Source organism: Nothobranchius furzeri, chromosome 16 (assembly GCF_043380555.1).
Source record: "Nothobranchius furzeri strain GRZ-AD chromosome 16, NfurGRZ-RIMD1, whole genome shotgun sequence".
In the NCBI taxonomy this organism is placed as follows: domain Eukaryota; kingdom Metazoa; phylum Chordata; class Actinopteri; order Cyprinodontiformes; family Nothobranchiidae; genus Nothobranchius; species Nothobranchius furzeri.
The window spans coordinates 348,356-372,500 of record NC_091756.1 but is presented as its reverse complement, the minus strand read 5'-3'; the positions used below and the strand labels follow the sequence as shown (position 1 = coordinate 372,500).

General features: G+C 43.3%; 1 protein-coding gene across 5 annotated transcripts in view; it reads right to left on the bottom strand.

Annotated features, from left to right (window-relative positions):
- LOC107374279 (rho GTPase-activating protein 23) overlaps window positions 1-19,137 on the bottom strand; it is a 171,207-nt gene extending 152,070 nt beyond the window's left edge. For 2 of the 5 annotated variants that reach the window (XM_054736349.2, XM_054736351.2), the window contains exon 1: window positions 18,643-19,137. In XM_054736349.2, coding sequence (XP_054592324.2) covers window positions 18,643-18,651 — 9 coding nt within the window. In that variant the 5' untranslated portion in view covers window positions 18,652-19,137. Of the gene's footprint in view, window positions 916-18,642 lie in introns of those variants that run through there. The other 3 variants (XM_054736346.2, XM_054736347.2, XM_054736348.2) reach the window with 3 other exon arrangements.
- Between the last annotated feature and the right edge of the window lie 5,008 nt (window positions 19,138-24,145).

Sequence of the window (24,145 nt, the reverse complement as noted above, 5' to 3'; positions counted from 1 at the left end):
TTGACAGCAAAAACATGTATAGAAATAATAAATGTCTTCTTCATACATTATCCTGCAATGTCCTGGTCCTGTAGAATGAGCCCTGGCATTTTTACTGTGATTGCCTGTTTTTCTGTAAAATCACAGAAAAAGAGAGATGCTCGGGTCGAGCAGGCTGCTTCATGCGCGTTCACGCTCAGGCATAGCCCTCCGAACCGTTCTTAAGTGAAACAGATACAAGTGACACCACTGGCATGTTAGCTCGATGTGAACATAGTTTAGAGTTTCTTTTTTACATTAATGGTATAGTTTTTACAGTAAGATGCACACATTTTTATTTGAGACTCACCGAACGGCATTGAATTCACAGATAAAAAAGATGTGGGTTCAACTTTCATTTTGGAACAATTTTTCAAGCAAGGGAAGGGAATGATCTGAGCATGCAGGAGGACTGACCCATCATAAACCTTTGTCGGCTGTGCTGAAGAGAAAGGTACAGAACCAAATTATTTAATTAATTAGCTGCGCGTTCTCCTGTCCTCTGGCCTCCGGGCCACACACACACACACACACGGAGCTGACTGTCTCAGCTGTTATTTTCGTTAAGGAGTGTGCACGTACAGCATGCGCGCCTCATGCACGAGCCTACTATTGAAGCTGCCGTTACACTTTTGGCCTGAGGGGGCAATTGCAAGCATAAAAATTCAAAACTCCATAAAGTCCCTTTAAGTTGAAGGAATTTTTAACTATTGCAAAAAATGTTTTTGTTACAGTTTTAATGGAGATTATATGGATCTATTCTTTAGAATGTTCCATGTTCTGTGTAATCCAATTCAGTTCTATTCAGTTTATTTACACGTGCTGGCCAGTAAATTAGAATATCATCAAAAGGTTGAAAATATTTCAGTAATTCCATTCAAAACGTGAAACTTGTACATTATATTCATGCAATGCACACAGACCAATGTATTTCCAATGTTCATTACATTTAAATTTGATATTCATAAGTGACAACTAATGAAAACTCCAAATTTGGTATCTCAAAAAATTAGAATATTCTGAAAAGGCTGAATATAGAAGACACCTGCTGCCACTCTAATCAGCTGATTTACTCAAAACACCTGCAAAGGCCTTTAAAAGGTCCCTCAGTCTTGTTTTGAAGGCACCACAATCATGGGGAAGACTTCTGACTTAACAGCTGTCCAAAAGACAATCATTGACACCTTGCACAAGGAGGGCAAGACACAAAAGGTGATTGCTAAAGAAGCTGGCTGTTCGCAGAGCTCTGTGTCCAAGCACATTAACAGACAGGCGAAGGGACGGAAAAAATGTGGTAGAAAAAAGTGTACAAGCTCTAGGGATAACCGCACCCTGCAGAGAATTGTGACGACAAACCCATTCAAAAATGTGGGGGAGATCCACAAAGAGTGGACTGCAGCTGGAGTCAGCGCTTCAAGAACCACCACGAGGAGACTCATGAAAGACATGGGATTCAGGTGTCGCATTCCGTGTGTCAAGCCACTCTTGAACATGAAACAGCGCAAGAAGCGTCTCGCCTGGGCCAAGGACAAAAAGGACTGGACTGATGCTGAGTGGTCCAAAGTTATGTTTTCTGATGAAAGCAAGTTCTGCATTTCCTTTGGAAATCAAGGACCCAGAGTCTGGAGGAAGAGCGGAGAAGCACAGAATCCACGTTGCATGAGGTCCAGTGTAAAGTTTCCACCGTCAGTGATGGTGTGGGGTGCCATGTCATCTGCCGGTGTTGGCCCACTCTGTTTCCTGAGGTCCAGGGTCAATGCAGCCGTCTACCAGGAAGTTTTAGAGCACTTCATGCTTCCTGCTGCTGACCAACTTTATGGGGATGCAGACTTCACCTTTCAACAGGACTTGGCACCTGCACACAGTGCCAAAACCACCAGCACCTGGTTCAAGGACCATGGTATCCCTGTCCTTGATTGGCCAGCAAACTCGCCTGACCTTAACCCCATAGAAAATCTATGGGGTATTGTGAAGCGGAGGATGCAATACGCTAGACCCAACAATGCAGAGGAGCTGAAGACGACTATCAGAGCAACCTGGGCTCTCGTAACACCTGAGCAGTGCCACAGACTGATCGAGTCCATGCCACGCCGCATTACTGCAGTTATTGAGGCAAAAGGAGCCCCGACTAAGTATTGAGTGCTATACATGCACATTCTTTTCATGTTCATTCTTTTCAGTTGGCCAACATTAGAGAAACAAACATTTTTTCATTGGCCTTTAGAATATTCTAATTTTCTGAGATACCAAATTTGGAGTTTTCATTAGTTGTCACTTATGAATATCAAATTTAAATGTAATGAACATTGGAAATACATTGGTCTGTGTGCATTGCATGAATATAATGTACAAGTTTCACGTTTTGAATGGAATTACTGAAATATTTTCAACCTTTTGATGATATTCTAATTTACTGGCCAGCACCTGTAGCGCCAAATCACGAAAACAGTTGTCTCAAGGACCTTCACACAGTAAACATTCCAGTACAGGTCAGTTAATTAAGCCAGTGAGGAACAAGTTTCCTAAATAAGGAACCCTGCAGATTGCATCGAGTCACTGGGTGTTTGTCAATGCCAAGGAACCTCGCCTTAATGTCTTGGCCCCACCCCGGTTGCCTAGGAGATACATCATCAGGACCTGCCAAGACGTGTTCCAATCAAGCCCCCAGAATGCGGCTCAAAAATTGAGCCCAACCCGGAAGTACCATAAATTGCAGTTCCACCCTCATCCACTAGGGGCTGGTGTCAGAAGCGAGCAAATCCTCATTGACTCCCATGTTAAAAATACCAATTTCACAGCAGAAATAAACATGTTTACAGCCTGGTTCCAAAACATGTTTTTGGTTTAAATGATCTAGTTTACACTCATGACAACTCTGAGGGGGGTGAATGTTTTTCTCACTCTTCTGTTTAAGTGTATTAAAAGCCTAAAATTCTGTATAATTAATGAGCATCAGACCCACGTGACCACAGAGCTAGCTCCGTGGAAAGGCCTCAGTAGAGCCTCGGTCTGGCCTGGAAACTGCTCCGGGATTTTGAGTCTCTGTGTGTGTATTCTTGTTTGGACCTTATTTGTGCAATTGTTGGACAAAATGACTTGCTGTGGCATTAATTGCACTAATAGAGCGTCCAAGGAGTCTCCACTTCATTTTTTTCGGTAAGTAAAATTATATTTATGTATTTTAGGTCACTGCCGAGCTGAGCTTAGATGTTAACATGAACTGTTTAACCATGAAATTTAAATGTAATAGGGTAAAACCCAGTGCATTTAACATAATGCTGCACTTTAGGAAATGGGTTGAAATATAGCATGATGGTGGAGCTGGGTTCCCACTATCGGCTTGTGGAGCTCTCGGGAGACCGATGTTTTCCACCCGGCTCTCCCCTCCCCGCAGCTCGGCGCATCTCTGTCTGCTGTGCGGCTGCCGGCTTTCAGCAGCTTTCGGGAGACCTCTGTGTTCCACCCGGTTTTACCCAGCGGTCAGCCCGGCGTATCTCTGACTCAGAAGCTCTGGTGTTGTGCACATTTAACTCTGGTTGTAGCTAGGTTGCTACCTCCGTTAGCTTAGCTCCCACCTCCGCGTTAGCTTTGGGTAAGCTTCAGGTTAGCTTGTGGCTAGTTCGACTGGGTGTCGTCAGTTGATCCCAGCCTTTCAACCCACCCTCAGCTCCACCTCTCTTCCCTTTTGTGGAATTGTCTGGGCTTGATGGAACCTGTGACACGGTCAAAATGAGAGGTGGTGGCCACCTCCCATTTTGGCACAAAAATGTGTTATTGGAGTCTATGGAAACCCATTGTCCAGTATATACGTCAATATTTCCAATGTTCATGTTCTACCGAGGCGTGTGTTCTCCATTTGCTAGCTGTTTAGCTAGCTGAGCAAGGATACATGGGAGGTGTCTTGTAGCCTAGCCTTGGTCAAAAATTACCCCATTGCAGTATTTTCAAAAGGATGGCAGATCAGAAGCTGGCAGCTACTTTGGGGGCAAATTTCTCATTTAAATGTAAGTCAAATAATTTAAAATGTTTTTTTAGATCCAAAAAAAAAATTAAGTTATCTATGGTTGGTTAGTTGATTAGTAGTTGCAGCTTTGGTGGCTAGTGAGTAGTAACTCAATTACATATTTAATTTAACAAATATTTACACAATTTAAAAAGTAAAATGCTCGTTATATATTTATATTGAAACTCATGTGTATAAAAATATAAGGTTATCTACCGTGTCACGTGACCTTACGTGACCGCCGTAGAAGTTGCGGTCACGTGATGCAAGTCTGTTCCATTTAACCATTTTCTTTGAACATGAAAGGACAGTATCCTTGTAAGCAAGGCGCCTGGCCTCGTCCGACCTCACCTCGCAAGGCCAGGCGCCTTGACATTGAGTAACATCACTGACTAGTGTGTGTGTGTGTGTGTGTGTGTGTGTGTGTGTGTGTGTGTGTGTGTGTGTGTGTGTGTGTGTGTGTGTGTGTGTGTGTGTGTGTGCGTGTGTGTGTGCTCTGTCTTCTCCATCCCCAGTGAGCCATGGAGGATGGCTGCTTATACTGAGCCAGGAACCTCTGGAGGTTTCTTCCTGTTAAAAGGAAGTTTTCCTCTCCACAGTTGCTGAATGCTTGTTTAGTATGAGGATTGCTGTAAAGACTCTGACACTAGTCAATGACTCAATGCAACCTGCTGCAGGGAGACAGCTGCCAGAGAAGCCCCAACCCCCCCTCTCTGAAGGCGCAGAGGATTACCTCAGGGCACGCAGCAGCCGCCAGAGCCCTGGGAGATAACAATGACAGGCCCGTCTGCAGCCACAGCCCAGGGATCAAGTCTCCACCAGGCAGCCACCGGGAACAGCCTGACAGATCCCAAAAAAAAAACTTCCCACCCCTGAAATAGGAGCTGTGGATATGCAGGCAGACCGAGGTACTGCCCACTGGCAGAAAAAGTGGCAGTGGGGAGGGTAGGTGAAGATGTTGTAGCACCACAAGATGTCCCAGGAGAGAGGAGGAGTCCAAGACCCCACCTGACATATATATTCACACACAAACACAGTCAGACGCTCCCTCCCTCATGCTCACACATACGGCCTAAAGATTATGTACGTCATACAACCACTCACACTCCCCATACACACCCTACTCACTCTGGTCCTGGTACTGCTGCGAAGAGGGCACTACCATTCCCGGACACTGGATGCTTTTACGACACAACTGGAAAATGACTCAAAGTGACTGGGTGAAACTGAGAACCGTATCTCTAACGCGGTGGACACTATGGCTGATCAGGAGACACAGCTAGCATATACGGAGAACAAACTCGCCACCATTTTTACCCAAATGGAAGAAAAGGAATCCCAGAGCCGCAGAGGCAATTCAATTCAATTCAATTCAATTCAGTTCAAAAAGACTTTATTAATCCCAGAGGTAAGTTGATTGCTGTAGTAGCTCAGAATAATAATAATAATCAAGTCATCAAAGAGGTGTTGTATATTACAATGGCTGTTGGCAGGAAGGATCTCCAGTAGCGGTCAGTGTTGCAGCCAAACTGAAGAAGCCTCTGACTGAAGACACTCTTCCGTTGTCGGACAGTCTTGTGAAGAGAATGCTCAGGGTTGTCCATCATTTTCTTGATTCTCTGGAGAATCCTTCTTTGCATTATCTCCTCCAGCGGTTCCACAGTCGTCCCCAGAACAGAACCAGCCTTTTTCATTAGGCTGTTGAGCCTTTTCAGGTCCCTGCTTCTGATGCTGCTACCCCAACAGACGATGGCTGAAGAGATTACACTCTCAACAACAGACTTGTAGAAGATCTGCAGCATCTTGCTACAGACACTGAAGGACCTAAGCGTCCTCAAGAAGTGCAGTCTGCTGTGTCCCTTCTTGTAAACGGCTTCGCTGTTCTTTCTCCAGTCCAGTCTGTTGTCCAGGTGAACTCCAAGGTGTTTGTATTCCTCAACCACCTCCACTTCTTCTCCCATGATGGAAACAGTGTTTGACTCCATCCTGTTTCTTCTGAAGTCTAAAATCATCTCCTTTGTTTTGTTCACGTTCAAGGTCAGATGATTGTTTCCACACCATGCCACAAAGCGCTCCACCAGCTCTCTGTACTCAGCTTCCTGTCCATCTCTGATACACCCGACAACTGCAGAGTCATCTGAGTATTTCTGTAGATGACAGGTCTGATTTGTACTGGAAGTCTGAGGTGTACAGGGTGAAAAGGAATGGTGAGAGTACAGCGCCCTGTGGTGCTCCAATGTTACTGATCGCCTGGTTTGAGGTAGTATTTAATCCAGGCGATAGTTGAGGCCCCCACCTGTGTCTTCTGGAGTTTCTGGCAAAGTCCATCAGGCTGGATTGTGTAAAATGCACTGGAGAAATCAAAGAACATGACCCTCACAGTGCTGCCTGCTTTGTCCAGATGACAGTGGGTTGGTTGAAGCAGCTTTTAACCCCTGCCTTCTCTCTGATTTCTCTTTGCCTGCTGGACCTTGGTGCCTTCCTGATATCAGACCCCCGTGAACCCACCTGGACTGTACTCATGACCACACCCCCGGTTTGCCCCCCCAACCCCCGCCCCCCCCCACGCCCCACCCATGGAAAGAGATTGCTAACCATCTGCTCTGTTTATGTTCCAGTGCTGCTCGTCAGGGAACACTCAGCAGTCCAGCTAACAGTTCCTGTGTCTGGAACAGAGCAATAAATTTTCACCAATATAAAAAAAACTATTACTGTTTCATTCTGGTGTTGGCTGAATTCTTGGGTCTGATTCACTCCAGTTTCTGGTCCTGACAGAGGGATTGACTTCTTTTTTTTTTATTCAGCAATTTGCCTGCTGGTAAAAAATAGCCCTGCCTGGGAAATATCTTTTGACCAGCTGTGTGTATTCTGAGGAGACCTGCGACATTTAGACAAATCAGAAGTCCACGCTTCGCTTGCAGACCGGACGGGCTGGGTTGGAGTCGGGAGAGGCAGCGATAAGGCTGAAGGAGAGATGCTAGATCTAACCTTACTGACTTTGTCCCCGAAAGAAAGACAGAACATTTTTCAGTCTGTAACAGAGTGGATGGAGGCTGTAGGAGAGGCAGGAGACGATGCTGCTGATGGTGTTAAACAGCACCTTGGGGTTCCCTTTGCTCTGGGACACCAGGTTGGAGAAATAGGAAACCCTAGCGTCTCTGACTGCAGAGTAAGAGGATGTCAGAAGATCCTTTAGGTGCAGCAGATGGACGTGGAGATGGGTCTTCTTCCACAAACGCTCAATTTTTCTGCATTGGTGCTTCAGGCTGCGAAGGCTGTCATTAAACCAGGGAGTAGGGTTCACTGCAGCATTTAGACTCAGGGGAAAAACAAGGTCCAGAGTGTGTCCACCAGGGGTTGCATGACAATTTTTTTTAAGTTGACAGTCAAGTAATGAAAATCGAGTCGACTTCGACTACTCGTTGATGACGTCATACACCTGAAGCGGTGGGGGGTGGGTTGGGGGGGTGGGGGGTCAGTAGGTTCGCTGGAGTTTTTGACAATTAAAATTGTGCCCACATGTTCTAAGTTAACACATCTCTTTTAACAATGGTAGTTTCTGCTTCAGCCCTCTCCCCCCTCCCCCTGCTTCAGCCCTCTCCCCCCTCCCCCTGCGCAGCGGCCGCAAACTCACTGATGCGCCTGCAGCCTCTCGGAGTTCCTGCTGTTCTAAACATTAAAATAATTATTTCATTTTCTGTTCCTCACTTCTGATTACCTTCAGTGGTGTCTGTTTGTTGCAACCAGCAGGTACAAAAACTAACTTGTTTTTATTTGACTATTTTTCTGTCCTGTCTGTTTATTATCTTCCTGCATCTCCTCTCAGTCCTAAAGAGAAACTGCTACCTGGGTTCATATATATTCACCTCATGAGTTACCTTTGAACTGCAGTTCTAAAAGATCTACCGACCGCTAAAACAGCGGAGTGCCGCTGCTCGCCGGCCGACTACAACGAGACCGTTTTTGCTGCGGAGTTCGTGCCGGAGCGGAGATAGTGGGGGTGTGTCACCGGAGAACAAAACAGGTGAAGAGCCTCGCTCTGCAGCAGCGAAACGCATCAGGCACAAATAACAGACAGAAAACATGAAAGGAAATGAGCCGACATGAACGATCGCGTGTTTAATTTGTTTTTGAGGTGGTGACACCTGATTTGGCGGTGCTCAGGACACAGGACGCAGATGTCTGGAGCTCGTCAACGATCATAGCTTTGCATGAGCAAACTGGTTAAGATTAGGATGGGGGTGAGGGGAAGGTAAAATTGCAAGAGGGAAAAGGTCACAGTTTGGTTAAATGTCCGTTTTACCGCCGGTGTCAGTACCGATTCTCTGGCACAGAACGTCGCCTCCGCCTCCTGACGCAGGGGCTCATCACCTGCTGGAGGACTGCATCTTGTCAGTCATTATCACGTGACAGCGACTAGTCGATGACAGGTATAAAAAGTCACTACAGAGCCGTGAAGTCGACTAGTCGACTAGTTCATACAACCCCTAGTGTCCACTGATGTGTGTGGGGTCAGAAACATGCTGGGTAACGCTGACGGAGTCCATGAGGCTGGAGAAATTCATGGCAAAGCGATCAGAGGGATCATCAATGTGAATGTTAAAATCACCAACAATCACCAGTCTGGACAGCTTCAAAGTGGAGGATAAAAAAAATCACTAAACTGGACCAAATACCAAGAGCACAGCACGTCATTTACACACTTCTGCTATGAGCACGAGCTGCGTGTGCTTGCACAACAGTGGCGATACAGAAATGTTCAGTGGCGGCTGGCCAGTAGAGAGCGATAGGGCGCCGCCCTCCCAGTTTCCCCAGTGTTTTTAATTTTTATTTAAAAAAATAAATAAATAAAATTAACAATAATCACATATTCTAAGTTAATTGTGTGTTTTGTAACAAAAATAAATCATATATATATATTTCTATATTGGTCTCTGCCAGTCTCTGCCGAGCTCTGCCGAGCGGTGGAGGCTGTGGGCTGTGTTTCACTCGCCCAAACGGGACGAGACCAGTCGTCCAATTGCTGACAAGAAAATCAAAGGGTAGGAATGGGAATGTATCCAATCAGCGTCGACGTTGTTTCAGAAGCATGATGGGCGATAGAGCTACCGCCAAAGGGTTTTGTTAGTGCTCGGTAGAACTCGGAGATTCTCGACTCCAGCACATTTTTGGTCGTGACTCGTGACGGTCGTGACGCAGACGTAAAAGACATGGACGCCAGTGCGCCTACAACCAGCAGCAGCATGGATACCGGATCTCAGCAGCCACTGAATTCAGTTCGGTCTCTTCTCCAGTATCCGTTCGAGAGGAGAACTATGGTGGAAAAACTTAATGTCAAAGAGCTTGGACCAGATCAGCCCGACGTAAAGATAAGCCAGCAGGAGGAGGAGAGAGGTAAACTGTACACACGAGGCTTCTGGGAAGGCTTGGCTAGCTGGATGCAATCACGCTAATGCGTTATTTTGCTTTCCAAACCACTGTGACAGATGAGGCATGGATTGAGTCAGGAGTTACGGACATGAAACATTTTTCTGAGAAGGTGAAGAAACACGAGTTATCCCGGGCACACATGGACAACACGGTGAAGCTAGCTATGCTAGGCAGAGCTAACATTGCCATGTAGCTAGAGACGAGGGACGCAGGCTTGCAGTGAAGAAACACAATGAAGAAGTGGATCAGAACCGGCACATTTTGTCCAAGAGAGCGATGTCAACACAGTGTATGAGCACAAGGATGACCTCCTCAGATTTTTCCAGATGATCAGAGACTCGGATGACTTTGATCCAGTCACTGAGAGAGAGGCAGGAGGCTTTGTGAGAATGCTGGAGGAAGAAGATTTCGGCTTTCTGCTGGCATTGTGTCACAAGATCATGCCACATGTGGACATGCTGTTCAACCAGCTGCAGAAGAGGAACATTGACTCTGTCTCCATCACAGGGGTCATCCAGAGCTTCACCAACAGCATGCAAAAGATCAGGTACATACTTGTTTATTTAATATTATTGTGATGAAATTCTCCAGTATGTTAGTTTCACAAACAGTAATGTGGATGTGGACCATATATGGTCATGTTATTTTATGTGCAATTTAATGCAGTATTCTTCAACCTTGGTCCGCAAGGCAGCGTGCCGATAGTCAGACATACGTGGATTAATCCCTTTGTCCAATAATGTAAGACAGGAAATAAAAGAGCTGTGCTTAATTCAAAAAATAGTGAAGTTGTGCACAAAGCTCAGAAAGCACAAGTTTGTTAAAAAAAAAAAATTGCACAGCCCCACCAAAAATATTTTTCACCAGCCGCCACTGGAAATGTTCTATCTTCCCAAACTTGATGATATCCCAACGGCATTACAGCAGAATTACACACTGGCAAGTCTTTGATATTTGGTTGGAATTTTCCACTTCATAACAGATCTTTCCAAGTTAGCTTTAACTTGGCAGTTGAACTTTGAGAATTAATAGCCCTGTGTAAATACTGTTATTAGAAGTCTGGACTATTAAACAGTTCTTGTACTTTAGCTCTGCTTGGAAACAGACTACAAAACAAAAATCCTTAGGAGCTGATGGGGAAAAAAGCACAGAACATTTCCCATCAAACAATCAAGCTTTTAATCCAAAGATTCACAATTCAGCTCTATACTTTTTTTACAGATGACCTTCTGACCTTTACAGCCACTACAAGAATCCTGACTATAACTTCCAATGCTCTACATGGTCAAGCTCCTCCCTATATTACTGAACTGTTAAAGCCTTATGCTCCAACCCGAGCCCTCAGGTCCACCCACCAGAACCTTCTAGATGTTCCAAAGGCCAGATATAAAAGTCATTAGGAATGGTCTTCCTTTATCCTTACGTAGAATGTCTAGACACTTTTAAAAAACAGCTGAAGACCCTTTTATTTAAAGCTGCTTTTACCTAAATCTTAGTTTTTTTAATTTTCAACTCAAGTTTGTAATCATCTTTCATCTGTGTCGTGAGATTTTATAATTTCATGACCTAATTTTTCTGATTTTAATCTATTTCTGTTGTGAGATCATAACCCAGAAAACATTGTCACGACGTGGTGTCCACAGCCATAAACGGTTGCAGTCAAACATCTTAAATTTGTTAAAACATATGTAACAAAAAATTCCCTAAAAACCATTCATGCATGTATAATTGTTATTTTGACAATTTGTTGCATGCATAACATCCATTAAATATTGGTCCGATGGTAACGTGGTGTCCACGGCCAAAAATGATTTTTGTAGGATGGTAGGATTGGTAGGCTTAAACTGGTAAAAAAAAATTGTAACTGAATTTTTCCTAAAAATCCATTAAAATATATTTGTACATGTCTAAAGTTACATGTATATTGTTATTTCGACAATTAGTTACATGTTCTTAAACATACAACATCCCAACAAATATTGGTCCAACGGCAATGTCATGTGTACGACCAAAGACTTTCATGAAAGGATGGCTTAAATTGGTAAAAAATATGTAACAACATTTCCTAAGAATCCATTTAGATATTTTCATACACATCTACAGTTATCTGTGGTTATGTAGTTTTGACTATTTGTCATGTTTAGTTCAACATAAGGTTAGATCTGGTATCTCTCCCTCAGCCTTATCCTACCTCTCCCGACTCCAACCCGACCCGTCATCCTAGATAGCTTTACTTATGTTTCTTTGCCTGAGCTAGCCAAACTAGTTAACTCTACGAAGACCTCTGCATGCCCCCTCCACATCTTACGCTCATCTTTGTTTATAAGTGCTTTTCAGTCAATCGGTCCCAGCATGCTCTCTATAATTAATGCTTCTCTGGTTTCTGGTCAGGTCCTTGCTTAAGTTGTAATCTGTGGCCGTCTGCAAGTTTAGTTCCTCCACCACCTCCCTCATCCATTTTGTCCCACAAGGTTCTGTGCTGGAGCCTCTACTTTTCCTCCTCTATCTGCTTCCTCTTCAGCACATCCTGAGCTCCTTTAAAGGAATCTCCTACCATCTTTATGCAGATGACGTCCAACTGTACATCTCCTCTAAGCCCCATAAGATGCCTTACACTCCTGCTTAGACTCTATTAAAACCTGGATGGTGGGAACTTTCTACAGGAATTTTGGTGTGACCTTTGACCCGGCTCTCACCCTGGATTCTCATGTGAGTTTTCTTGTTCGCTCTTCCTTCTTTCATCTCAGGAACATTGTGGGGAATCAGAGGTGCCAGAGCCTCTGCCAGTGGCAGACACACTCTGGTGGTGGCAAAACATCTTTTTTTTTTTTTTTTGCCTCCACCTTCAGATTGGACCATTTTTTTAATATCTGCCACAGATCTCTCTGAGGAACTCACAGCATGCCACTCCATGGATTTTCTCTTATTTGTTTTGCAAAAGCACTTCCTTTCATTTCTCCACCTCACCCACAAGTACCTCAATTTCTGCTTCGGTGAAACTACGCTTCCTTGATCTGCGGTCGCCATTTTTAATAGTGGAGCGCTGCAATGAGCTGGCTTATATGTATGCATGAGATCCACAAGGCACTTTGCATTGACTATTAATGGCAGAAAGTGGCGGTTTGAGGGCGGGATGTGATCCAGAAACACCTGAGAACAGTTCTCGGTAGAGTGTGATTTATGAAGCTGTGTGTACTCCATGTTTGATAGGTCACAAGTCTACTAGGCGTAAGCACCTTTTTGTTGCTGAGCTTAAGTACAGTTTTAGTAAGGATTCAACACAATGTTTTAGAAATGAGACCCCTGGTCAGGATTCCTCCCTGGTTAGGTTTTCCGAGCATGTCAAACTGGGAGGAGACCCAAAGGAAGACCCAGGACATTCTGGAGGGAAAATGTCTCTCAGCTGGCCAGGGAACGCCTTGGGATTCCCCTGGAGGAGCTGACCCAAGTGGTGGGGTAAAAGGAAGTCTGGGCTTCCCTGCTCAAACTGCTACCCCCGCGACCAGAACTGGGATAGAGGAGAATGGATGTACAGATGTTTTCTGAGTTGTTTGGAAGGAGAGAGCATGGTTGAATTCCACGTTAATTTAGATGAATTCAAAGCAATCCTACAAACCCTTTGGCTGTAAGTATTAATGTTTTTATTAGGAAATGTAACTGTTCATATTTGTTGAATTTGAGGTAACTTTCAAATGTATGAAGACATTGATCTAACTATGGTAATGCTATTTTATGTTTATGTGAATATTGAGCTGGTTGGCTTTCATAATGTAAATTGGGAAACTGTATGAGAATATTACGTGTTTTGTAGTTTTACTTTGATTCAACGTCATCTTTATGTACAATTTGATGTGTACAGATTACTGAATGGAGCAAGCATGCTCACTTTCCTGGCTCATGAAATGTAATCTGGTTGGCTGTCCACACTTGGGAAATACAACACAGAGAGAACAGAACAAGCACTTACTGAATGTTGCTTTTATTTAGATGCAGTGGCGCCCCCATGGGGTGGCCACTGCTCCCCAGTTGCTGGCAGCTCTCCCTCTAATGGGTTTTGATGACAAAGAAGGGAGCCTGCAGTGCACAGCTAAAGGTCCCCTTTAATCTTCACAGGCCCCCAGTGAAACATTTTTTGGGGGGGGGGTCCAGATTTAAAGATACGTTCAAACACAGACAGCTGTCTGCGGGTTTAATCTGAACAAGTAATGATATATCTGAGCAGCTTAGAGGTCTGTCTGGTTCAAAACAAAAGGTCTGGTGTCAGACAGTGGGGGCAGACAGTTAAAGTGTGTGTGTGTTTGTGTGTGTGTGTGTGTGTGTGTGTGTGTGTGTGTGTGTGTGTGTGTGTGTGTGTGTGTGTGTGTGTGTGTGTGTGTGTGTGTGTGTGTGTGTGTGTGAGTTAGTGTAACTGTGAACTGGCGTTGTGATTTTGCACTACTTAGATGTAACCATCCTTACACTGACAAAAATGTAACTAAATAACTTTTACTTTGAGTACATTTTATTTATGATACTTTTTACTTTTACTTGAGTAAAAATTTAGGTAAGTACTTTTACTTGTACTTGAGTAAAAAAACATCAAAATATTGGTACTGGTACTTAAGTAGGAAATTTTAGTACTCGTTCCACCTCTGGCGTTTTTAAAGACACTCGAAAAGTATGAAAGCTTGCAGAGCTTGGTTGAAATGTTATATTTCTCACACCGGGATGACAGGATCTCTCCTAACGGCGACGCTCGTACTAAATAACCTAATTTTAACACACGTAATCATACATCAGTGCCGTAATATTGTTAATAATTATCTCGCTTTACACTACAGTGGATGGTACCGCGCATCCACCATGGTGAAATATCCATCCATCAGAAGAATGCATCACATTTGTCCCTGTCTTCGTCATGAAATAAATACCGTATTTTCCGGAGTATAAGTCGCACCAGCCATAAAATGTATAATGAAGAAGAAAAAAACATATATAAGTCACACTGGACTATAAGTCGCATTTTGGGGGGAAATTTTATTATTCTTCGTACAAAATCTGAGACCCAAGCATTTCACATTGCAAGAAATGTACCGGTAACAATAACAGAATAAACAACCAGGGCGCAGCAGCGCGAAACAGTCTCCAGCAGAGGATGGCGGTGCTTTAAACCCTCCCAGCAGGGCACAGGAGCTGAAACCTGGACCGGAGCCGGCTCGCAGCAGCGCGGTATAGATAATTTGGTATATAAATCACTTTGGTATATAAGTCGCAGGACCAGCCAGACTATGAACAAAAGTGCAAGTTATAGTCCGGAAAATACGGTAAACATTTATCTTACCCGGTAAAATCACGTTCACTGTAAACCTGAGGGCTGCTAGTCCATTTGATTGATTGCTGCAGTTCGTCTCCATCCTCAGTCTCCATCAACGTTATTTGGGAGAAAAAAACCGAGTTGACTTTACATCCTTGTCAGTGCAGCCAGCCACGCAGCAAGATAAAACCATTTTACTGTGAAACCAACTAAATAAAAGCGATAAAAGGCTACAAACGGGCTTGTTTTCACTGGAGCTTCAACGGGTGTAAACAGTCTTTTTGCTGTCCATCATAGCGAATGGGGCGGTCCAATGAGTGGCGTGACGTCACATGCAAAGGGTCAATAGCAGGCAGCCGCCTGTTCCTTTTTCCCGTGGCAGCTGGGCCAGCTCCGAAGCGAGGCTGAAGTCACGCTGGATCTCTGAGGGAGACCACAGAAACACTGCAGCCGTTTTTATTGATGCTGCTTCACTTTTAAGACGCTCAACTGCATTTTTCTCACTGAAAATGCCCATAAAAACTTCATTAGCTTTGGGTTAGCATGTAGCTAATGTCCCGCTGATCTCTGGCTCCTGGAGAAGAGGCCATCAACCATGGTAGACACGCAGATCTTTCACCACAGTGGGCCAGCGAAGCATTATCCTTGGTCAGTTGACCTAGTTATGATTTTTTTACTAAGCAGGCCGGAGGTGCCTTTACTTTGGAGTAGCTACACCGCATTTTTCTTGCTGAAAATGGCCGCAAAACTCTGTTAGCTTTAGGTTAGCATGTAGCTATTGTCCCACTTATCTTTGACCATGGAGCAAGAGCTGATGTAAAAGGCCACGGCGCCCAATTACGATCGCAGCTGGTCTGAGGCTCAGCTTGTAATTTAACAGTCCCAGTCCAAATTAGATCTTCACAGGCGACCAGCATGACTACAGCCTCGCACGGGAGCCAGTCTGCCGTGTGGGTGGGATACCCCGGTCCATGGAGCCCTTCTTAGCGTCTTGGGTTAGCGGTTAGCTAGTAGCTACACTGGTTCATTTGTTCCAACCCTGTTCCAAATGTAACAGCCCCACCCTTGGCTCCACCTCTTTTCCCATTTTTGGATTGTCTGGGCGTGACGGAACCTGTGACACAGTCAGAGTGGTGGTGGTAGGAACCTCGCATTTGGGCACAAAAATGTATAATTTGAGCGTATGGACACAAATAGTCCAGTATTTATGTGGATGGCTCTGACAGAGTCGTGATGTCTCATGTTTGAGTCATTTCTTTGTGTCACGGTGAGGAGTCTGATGCAGAAAATCTGAGTAATAAAAGATGTAGGTCAGAAGCGGGTGTGCCAGTAATTAGAGTCAACCAAGGCTGAAGTTCACTACCAACTGTAATTTGTTTTCATATACAATGTTTATTATATAGTTCCATTAGGATTTTCATAAAATTCTCATGTGCAACATTAATATCCTTGACATGACCATCCTTCCCATTTTGTATCCTGAGGTCATGAATAAGTGCATCTACAGCTTTAACAGATTTATCTGTTGTACTTGAAAGTGTTATTGTGTGTAACACAATGATTATATTTGAATTCAACAAAAACAACAAATACAGGTAAACGATCACTAATATTAGTCAGCAATATACTACTCTTAATAACACCGTGCTTTTTATTAGTAAAAATATTATCAATAGTAGCCCTCTGTGCAGTAATCCCAGTTGGTTTGGTGACTAAGGGGAATAAACCCAGACCAAACATTGAGTCGACAAAGTCACAAGATGTTTTGGTTCCCCAAGTTGAAGTAAATTTATATTCAGTTCACCACACATAAATAAGGTCTTCTTGACTTGATCGACCAACTCACGTATTTTGACAGTATTTTCACCACACCAGAGCCAGGTGTTTTTCTCTTACTTTACTAACCTCTACTACTTCCATAACATTTTCCTCAGAGATTGTCATTTTGACTTCAAATCCAATTCGGGAAAGTCAAAAAATTTATTTCAGCATTTTATTTATTTATTCAGGCTTATTTGTTTTACATCTGGGCCATACAGGAGCTGGTCCAGCTCAAAACTAGAACGCCAGGATCCCCAATTCCCTTCCCGGGGGGGGGGGGGGGGGGATCCAGGATGTTTTAGTTGTTTCCCACACTTGATTCACCTGTTGGGCAGGTGATTAGCAGAGGCCTGCTAATCACCTGTTCAAAATCAGGTATGTTGAAGGAAGAAACCAGTAGAACAAGCTCGATGTCGGCCCTCGGGGAAGGCCAGTATGGATACCATGATGGAAACACAGAATTATAGTTTGAAAAAAAGTAAAAATAGAAACAACATTTCTTCCTAATCACTTTTCATGTTTTTCATTTTCTCATAAAAGTTAAGTGTTGTGTCAGTAGTGGATAACTGCAGGTAAAATGACGCGTTGCTGTGTTTTTTGTCAACATTAATAAATAAGTTGGAGGTTTAGTCTTTCTCTCTGTCTCTGGTTGAGCGACGCTCTGATCAGCGGGTCTGGGGTTAGAGGTCACACCCGCAGAGAGTGAGAGGAGCTGCACAACCTCAAGCGTTATTAATGGCAGAAACAGCTGCAGATGGAAATTTGTTCAGACTAAATCACTGGAGATGTCCAAAAGTTTGGAAGTCTGTGTTTATTGTGTTTAAAAGAACGGCATTTAAGGGAATTAGTGTTAACGAGCAATTAACGCAGATACACCTTTACTGTTGCCAGAGTTATTTACCGAGGAGGTTTTCCTGTTCAACATCATACCCCCAAAACCCAAACTAGGTCCGTATTACCAACGTTAGTGCATCTGAATCCACCCGCTGCAGCAGCAGCCTCTGGTCCAAAACTGACACAGATTTAAAAAACTCATGCAGTTGGCCTAAATAGATAATATGATATCAACAATGTACTACTCTGCATTACTTTATTTGCATATTCATTGAGCACAACACATTCCAGCCCAATGTTTTTTGTTCTTTAACCAGGGCAAAGCAAATGCTGCCGTCCTCTGGGTAATGAAATAAGACTTTTTTCGTGTACCCCTGTAATGCTCTCACAGACCACCAGGGGTACGTAGACCTCTGGTCGGGAATCACTGCTAAACCTTCCCCATTTTTTTTTCTTTTTAAAACCACGTTTACATTGCTAATAGGTTCTATTGTTCAGTTCTGCGACACTATTGGCTGTTAAAATGTGTAAATAGGCCCGTTTATCTGGCCTCCTAGAACAACATGTGAAAGGTTAAAAAAAGATTTTGCAGTTGTTTTCTAAATTTGGGTTTCTGGGGGTTAAGTGACTGTAGATCTGTCAGGCTTTTGTAATCCTAGAGTTTGTTTTCTATCAGAAGCTAAAGCAGGAGATAGGTGTAGGAGACTATTTTCTATCAGAAGCTAAAGCAGGAGATAGGTGTAGGAGACTATTTTCTATCAGAAGCTAAAGCAGGAGATAGGTGTAGGAGACTATTTTCTATCAGAAGCTACAGCAGGAGATAGGTGTAGGAGACTATTTCATGTTCAGGCTGCATGAAACACTCAGAGTGACCCACTAGAATCAGACATAATCACTAAAACGTGGTTTCTCAGCAACCTTTAAAGCTAAACTAGACACTGTTAGCTTCAACGCTCTGCAGCTTTGCAGCCTTTAGCAGATGGTCTGTTATTCTGAGGGACTGTTATCTTTTTAAAGTTAGTACACCACAGCAGCTTCTGAAGTAGGGTTTTGTTTCTGTCTGCAGTCACACCCCTCCTCAGATACAGTAGTTTGTGACTGGTGCTACCCTCCTGCTGCACATGTAAATAAACAATAATCTTTCCCAGAATGCTGTTCACACGGGGGATAATCTGTATGTTCAAACAAATCACTGAATGGGACAACTGGAACATCAGAAGTCTCTGGATAAGACCATCCTCACCTGGGTCATGATGTTCAACAGGAAGTGGTCACCAGCATGGCTCGTGAACCCGTCAGGTCAGTAGGATGTTGACGGTGATTCCCTTCACACACTGAGGTGCTGTATCACTTATGGTACAAGTCCAATCACTCCAGAACATCTGCTGAGACAGCAGTGTCCTCTGGAAAATCTCTTCTTCTTTGTAATTCCGTTTTTGTTCCTTCCATTGACACGAGTAGGGAATTTTTTAGAGGAGCGGTATTTCCTTCATTCCTACCTTGTGTGCTCCTGCTTGGGTAGTATAATCTGGGCTCACACAGTTCCCTTCCTCTCCGTTTCCTCCTCCTCTAAGCCTCCAGCATTAGTGACACTGAGGGGAGGGGCCTCAGTGGACCACGTGACCTCATGGTGTAGTAGGATTCCCCAGCAGCTGTCACACTCATTCTTCCACAGCGCATCACTATAGGCAAGGCAGCAGTTAAGACCGGTATTGTTTAGTTTTTATAAGAACGACCTCTGTGGGCAGGTAATCCAGTGTAGAACTGGCTGGAGGTTCATCATCTGATGTTTGATGATGACGTATTTGTGTTCACGTCAAGTTCAGCGGATCATCAGGAGCTCCTTAATGTGTGCTCTGGGTGATGGAAAATGTATTTCTGACTTGTGGACCTAAAGAGGACAAATGATTACCTGACTACAAGTCTTCTGGCTCAATAAGTGTTTCAAAAGAAGAGAAATATGTGGGTCATGTGTTGATGAGACATTCATTGTTGAGGCTGAAGCAAATGCACTGAAACAGCCAGTATCCAGAGACTGTGGGTGGCCTGCAGCAATGCATCAAGACTCTTGTTACGAAGCCCAGATGGGCTGGTGCTGGGGTCTGTCGGGTCAGCGCGTTCACAGCTGATATGATATGTTGTGTTACCCTAACCATGATACCAGACAGTGTATGCTACACCTCTAAACTATGGGAGCACTGCTGTGACTCTCCTGTAGGATACAGATCTTTAACAGGTTTGTTGGTTTTGTGTCACCCTTGGACCACGAGTCTACAATAAAGACTTGTAAATCCGACCAAGTCACACCCAAGCCCCCACAATTTGGGTCTGCAAATGAAGTCAACCCGGAAGTACCAAAAATTGCAGTTCCACCCTCATCCACTAGGGGCTGGTGTCAGAAGCGAGCAAATCCTCATTGACTCCCATGTTAAAAATACCAATTTCACAGCAGAAATAAACATGTTTACAGCCTGGTACCAGAACATGTTTTAGGTTTAAATGATCTAGTTTACACTCATGACAACTCTGAGGGGGGTGAATGTTTTTCTCACTCTTCTGTTTAAGTGTATTAAAAGCCTAAATTTCTGTATAATTAATGAGCATCAGACCCACGTGACCACAGAGCTAGCTCCGTGGAAAGGCCTCAGTCTGAGCCTCGGCCTCGCCTGAAAACTGTTCCACCATTATCAGTCTCTCAACTTAGGCCATTAGTTGTATCGGCAGCTTGGCGCATCTCTGATTGCGGCGCCTGTCTGCTGCGCGGCTGCCGGCTTGTGAAGCTCTCAGCTCAGAGAGAGACCAGAAATACTGCATCTCTGTGAGTTGGTTGATAGTGCTTGATGTTATTCTCCAGAAGTCTGTATGCCATCAGATAAACTCGCTTGTTTTTTATATTTTTTGCATATTTGTAAAATAGTGGTGGTGGGGAGCGACTAAATAACTAATTTGTCCACAAAGAGCCGCGACCGGGTGCCCTGTTCTCATGGGAACTAGTGCAGTTTAATAAAATGGAAATTAGTTAATAAAATTGATTATTAAAAGGTTCATATCCTATCCAATTAGGCGGTAGACTCAAGTGTTTGGTTTTATATGTTTTTATAAAATATGCATTTTGTATTATTCTTTATCCTAATTTTAGACCTTTTACTACCGGCCATGATAAATTACTAAGTATTTAAAACCCATATGCTTAAGTAGTTCTTTGTATGAAGTATGGAAAAATTGAAGCATTAGCTGTATAATATACAGATGTTACATTGCTGTGTAACAAGAAAAAATGTCCCCTCCCTTGAACTGTCTGTGACTAGGGCTGTTTAGATGGGGAAATAATCACGTTATTAATTTCCATCTAATTCTATGGATATTTATTCTGATAAACAATTTAATTTTTTGCCAGTCTTTAATGTGCAACTTTATATATTGGGATGAATGAAAAATATTCTTTTAAAATTAAAACATTAGGCATTTAAGAAGAAATTAACAAAATAATAAACATTCAATTCAATTCAATTCAATTCAAGTTTATTTATAAAGCGCCAAATCACGACAACAGTCTTCTCAAGGCACTTCACATAATAAACATTCCAATTCAGGTCAGTTCATTAAGCCAATCAGAAATAATGTTTCCTATATAAGGAACCCAGCGAATTGCATCAAGTCTATACAGCAATCCTCATACTAAGCAAGCATGCAGCGACAGTGGAGAGGAAAACTCCCTTTTAACAGGAAGAAACCTCCAGAGGATCCTGGCTCAGTATAAGCAGCCATCCTCCACGACTCACTGGGGATGGAGAAGACAGAGCACACACACACACACACACACACACACACACACACACACACACACACACACACACACACACACACACACACACACACACACACGCACACACACACACACACACACACACACACACACACACACACACACACACACACACACACACAGCAACTTAACCCTCTGATGCATGAATTAAGAACAGTGCCACTTTTACATTCAATATTCCTCAGTCATGTGCAGTGATGCTTTTCATTATTTTTAATATTACTGGACTTTTTATTTTATTGATCTTTTTTTATCTGTTCTATGAAAACATGAATAAAATTATCAAAAACAGGTGGAAGTGAGCACATCCATGGGGAATATTTGAAAAAACGTATGTCTCACTCTCAGGTGCTCTTCAGCATCAAATAAATTGTAAGCACTCTGAGGATTTCATTTATTACAGTTTTAGCCATTTGCTTAAACACGATTGACAGATGCTAAAACCAAAGGAACCCAACTTGAAGTTGTTGAGGCTCTGCCTTAAACAAAGTGTAACCATACCTTAGACAAAAGTGCTGCTTTGCACTTTGGTTGCAATTCTACAACACACTAGCTCCTGCTCACAACACACTATTTCACACATAAGACACTTTGTTCAAAAAGTAAATCTCGCAGTACCATTGGGAAAACACAGCTATTCAAAATACAAAACACAGTCTGTCATTGAAAACAATTAGACACACACCTGAAAACAATTACTAACAAAACTGAACACCAATCAGTCAGCTACAAAAAGGCCTTAGCTAAGCCATTTTGGAGAACTTGCCAGCATGGGGGGGGGGGGGGGGGGGGGGGGCTAGAGGCAGAGCAAGAGGAGGACGTGGACGAAGAGGCCGTGCAAGGACCATAATTTCTGATGACATTAGGGCAACTGTGGTGGACCATGTCATAAACCATGGTCTGACCATGAGGGAAGCTGGACAGAGAGTCCACCCCAATCTTAGCCGTTTCACAGTCGCATCCATCATAAGGACATTCAGACAGGAAAACAGGTATGTCTTCAATTCCTCTACTACAGTAATGTAACTTGAGAATTTACAGTACTGTCTCATCTTACATGTATATGTAACGTACATGTACTGTTACACCAGTACTGTACTGAAGGGTGGCTCCTTGTGTTGTGACACATGTAATCATGTCTTGAGATGTTTTACAGTACTGTAATACAAGTACAGTAAATACAGTAAAATACAGTTTGTATTTTTATTTTTATGGACATATCCCTTGTCTGAAATAAAGTTTGATTATAGTACTGAGAAATAGAACAAAACAATTCCAAATACTGGTTGCATTGTTTTCTACAGAATGATCAGAAGACCTACTGGCGGTGGACGTCAACGCCTATTTACTGAACAACAAGAACTTGCATTAGTGGACATGGTCAGGGCAAATAATGCGATCCGTCTCCACCAGCTACAGAGTCACATAAATGCAGATAGACAGAGTTTTGGCAATATAAATACAGTATGCATTACCACCATTAGACGCATCTTGACAAAGCACCATATTACAATGAAACAACTGTACAGGGTTCCATTTCAAAGGAACAATGCCAGAGTGAAGGAACTTCGACGCGAATACGTACAGGTAAGTGTTTCAGTCCTCTACATTTACAATACAAAAGAGGAGCAGTCAAATAGCTGAGTCTGTACCATTGGATCAGTACCACATTGACACTGTATATTCAGAAAGCTAAACCGGCCCCTGTATGATGAGGTGGTTCAATTCTGTATCAGTGTAGTTGTGTACTTTGAGTAATGCCATCCATACAGTACTGTACAGTACAGTAATATGTACTTTTTCTTGCAGAGAATGCTCGCCATGGATGGAGCTGCTCAGTCTCATGAGTGTATTTACATCGATGAGGCTGGATTCAATCTGACAAAAAACAGACGACGGGGGCGTAATCTTATTGGCCGAAGGGCAATTGTGCACGTCCCTGGGCAACGTGGAGGAAATATTACATTGTGTGCTGCCATTAGCCTTAAAGGACTACTGCACCGTCATGCCAAATTGGGGCCCTACAATTCACAGGAAATACTCACATTTCTTGATGGTCTACATGACATCGTCATACAGAATAGACCAGAGCAGCCCAGGCTTGTTGTTGTGTGGGATAATGTTAGTTTCCACCGGGCTGCTCTGGTCCAAGACTGGTTTACTCATCATGAAGGATTTGAAGTGGTGTACTTGCCCCCTTACTCCCCATTTTTGAATCCTATAGAGGAGTTCTTTTCAGCATGGAGATGGCGCGTATATGACCGCCAACCCCACGCCTGAATGCCACTTTCACTAGCAATGGAACAGGCCTGCGGAGATATTGAAATCAGGTCAATTCAGGGATGGATTAGACACACAAGGGGATTTTTTCCCCGATGTTTAGCCGGAGAAGATGTTGCTTGCGATGTGGACGAGGTCCTGTGGCCCGACCCCGACAGACGGCAGGATCCATACATGTAACTTCTTTTGTGTTATAAGTTCAGTTTGTTTTATTTTTGCTTTACAGTAACTGAATTTTCTGTCATATAAATTTCACTACTGTAATGTAATTGCAGTAATGTTGATTTCAGTATTTTATTTTTGGAATTATGAGAAACATCTGGAATTGTAACTGAATAAATACAGTACAAGTGAAAGACTGCAGTGTTTTATTTAAAGTAGACGAGTGTGTTGCCGCAGATATGAGAGTGTATTGACATGTGGAAGTGGGCATCATTTAGTCATCAAAGTGAGGTTTTGACAAAGGATTCTTCAGTTTTGATGGCAGAGTTTGTATCTGGCATAGATGTGAATGGTTTATTTCCCAGTGTTCTTCCGTACTTCCTTGTGTGTGGAGTTTTGGCACCATGAGCCAAGTTTTGCAAAGTGTGTTCAAGCAATGGACTAAAACTGTAAACAAGGAAACACCAATGCGGGCCCG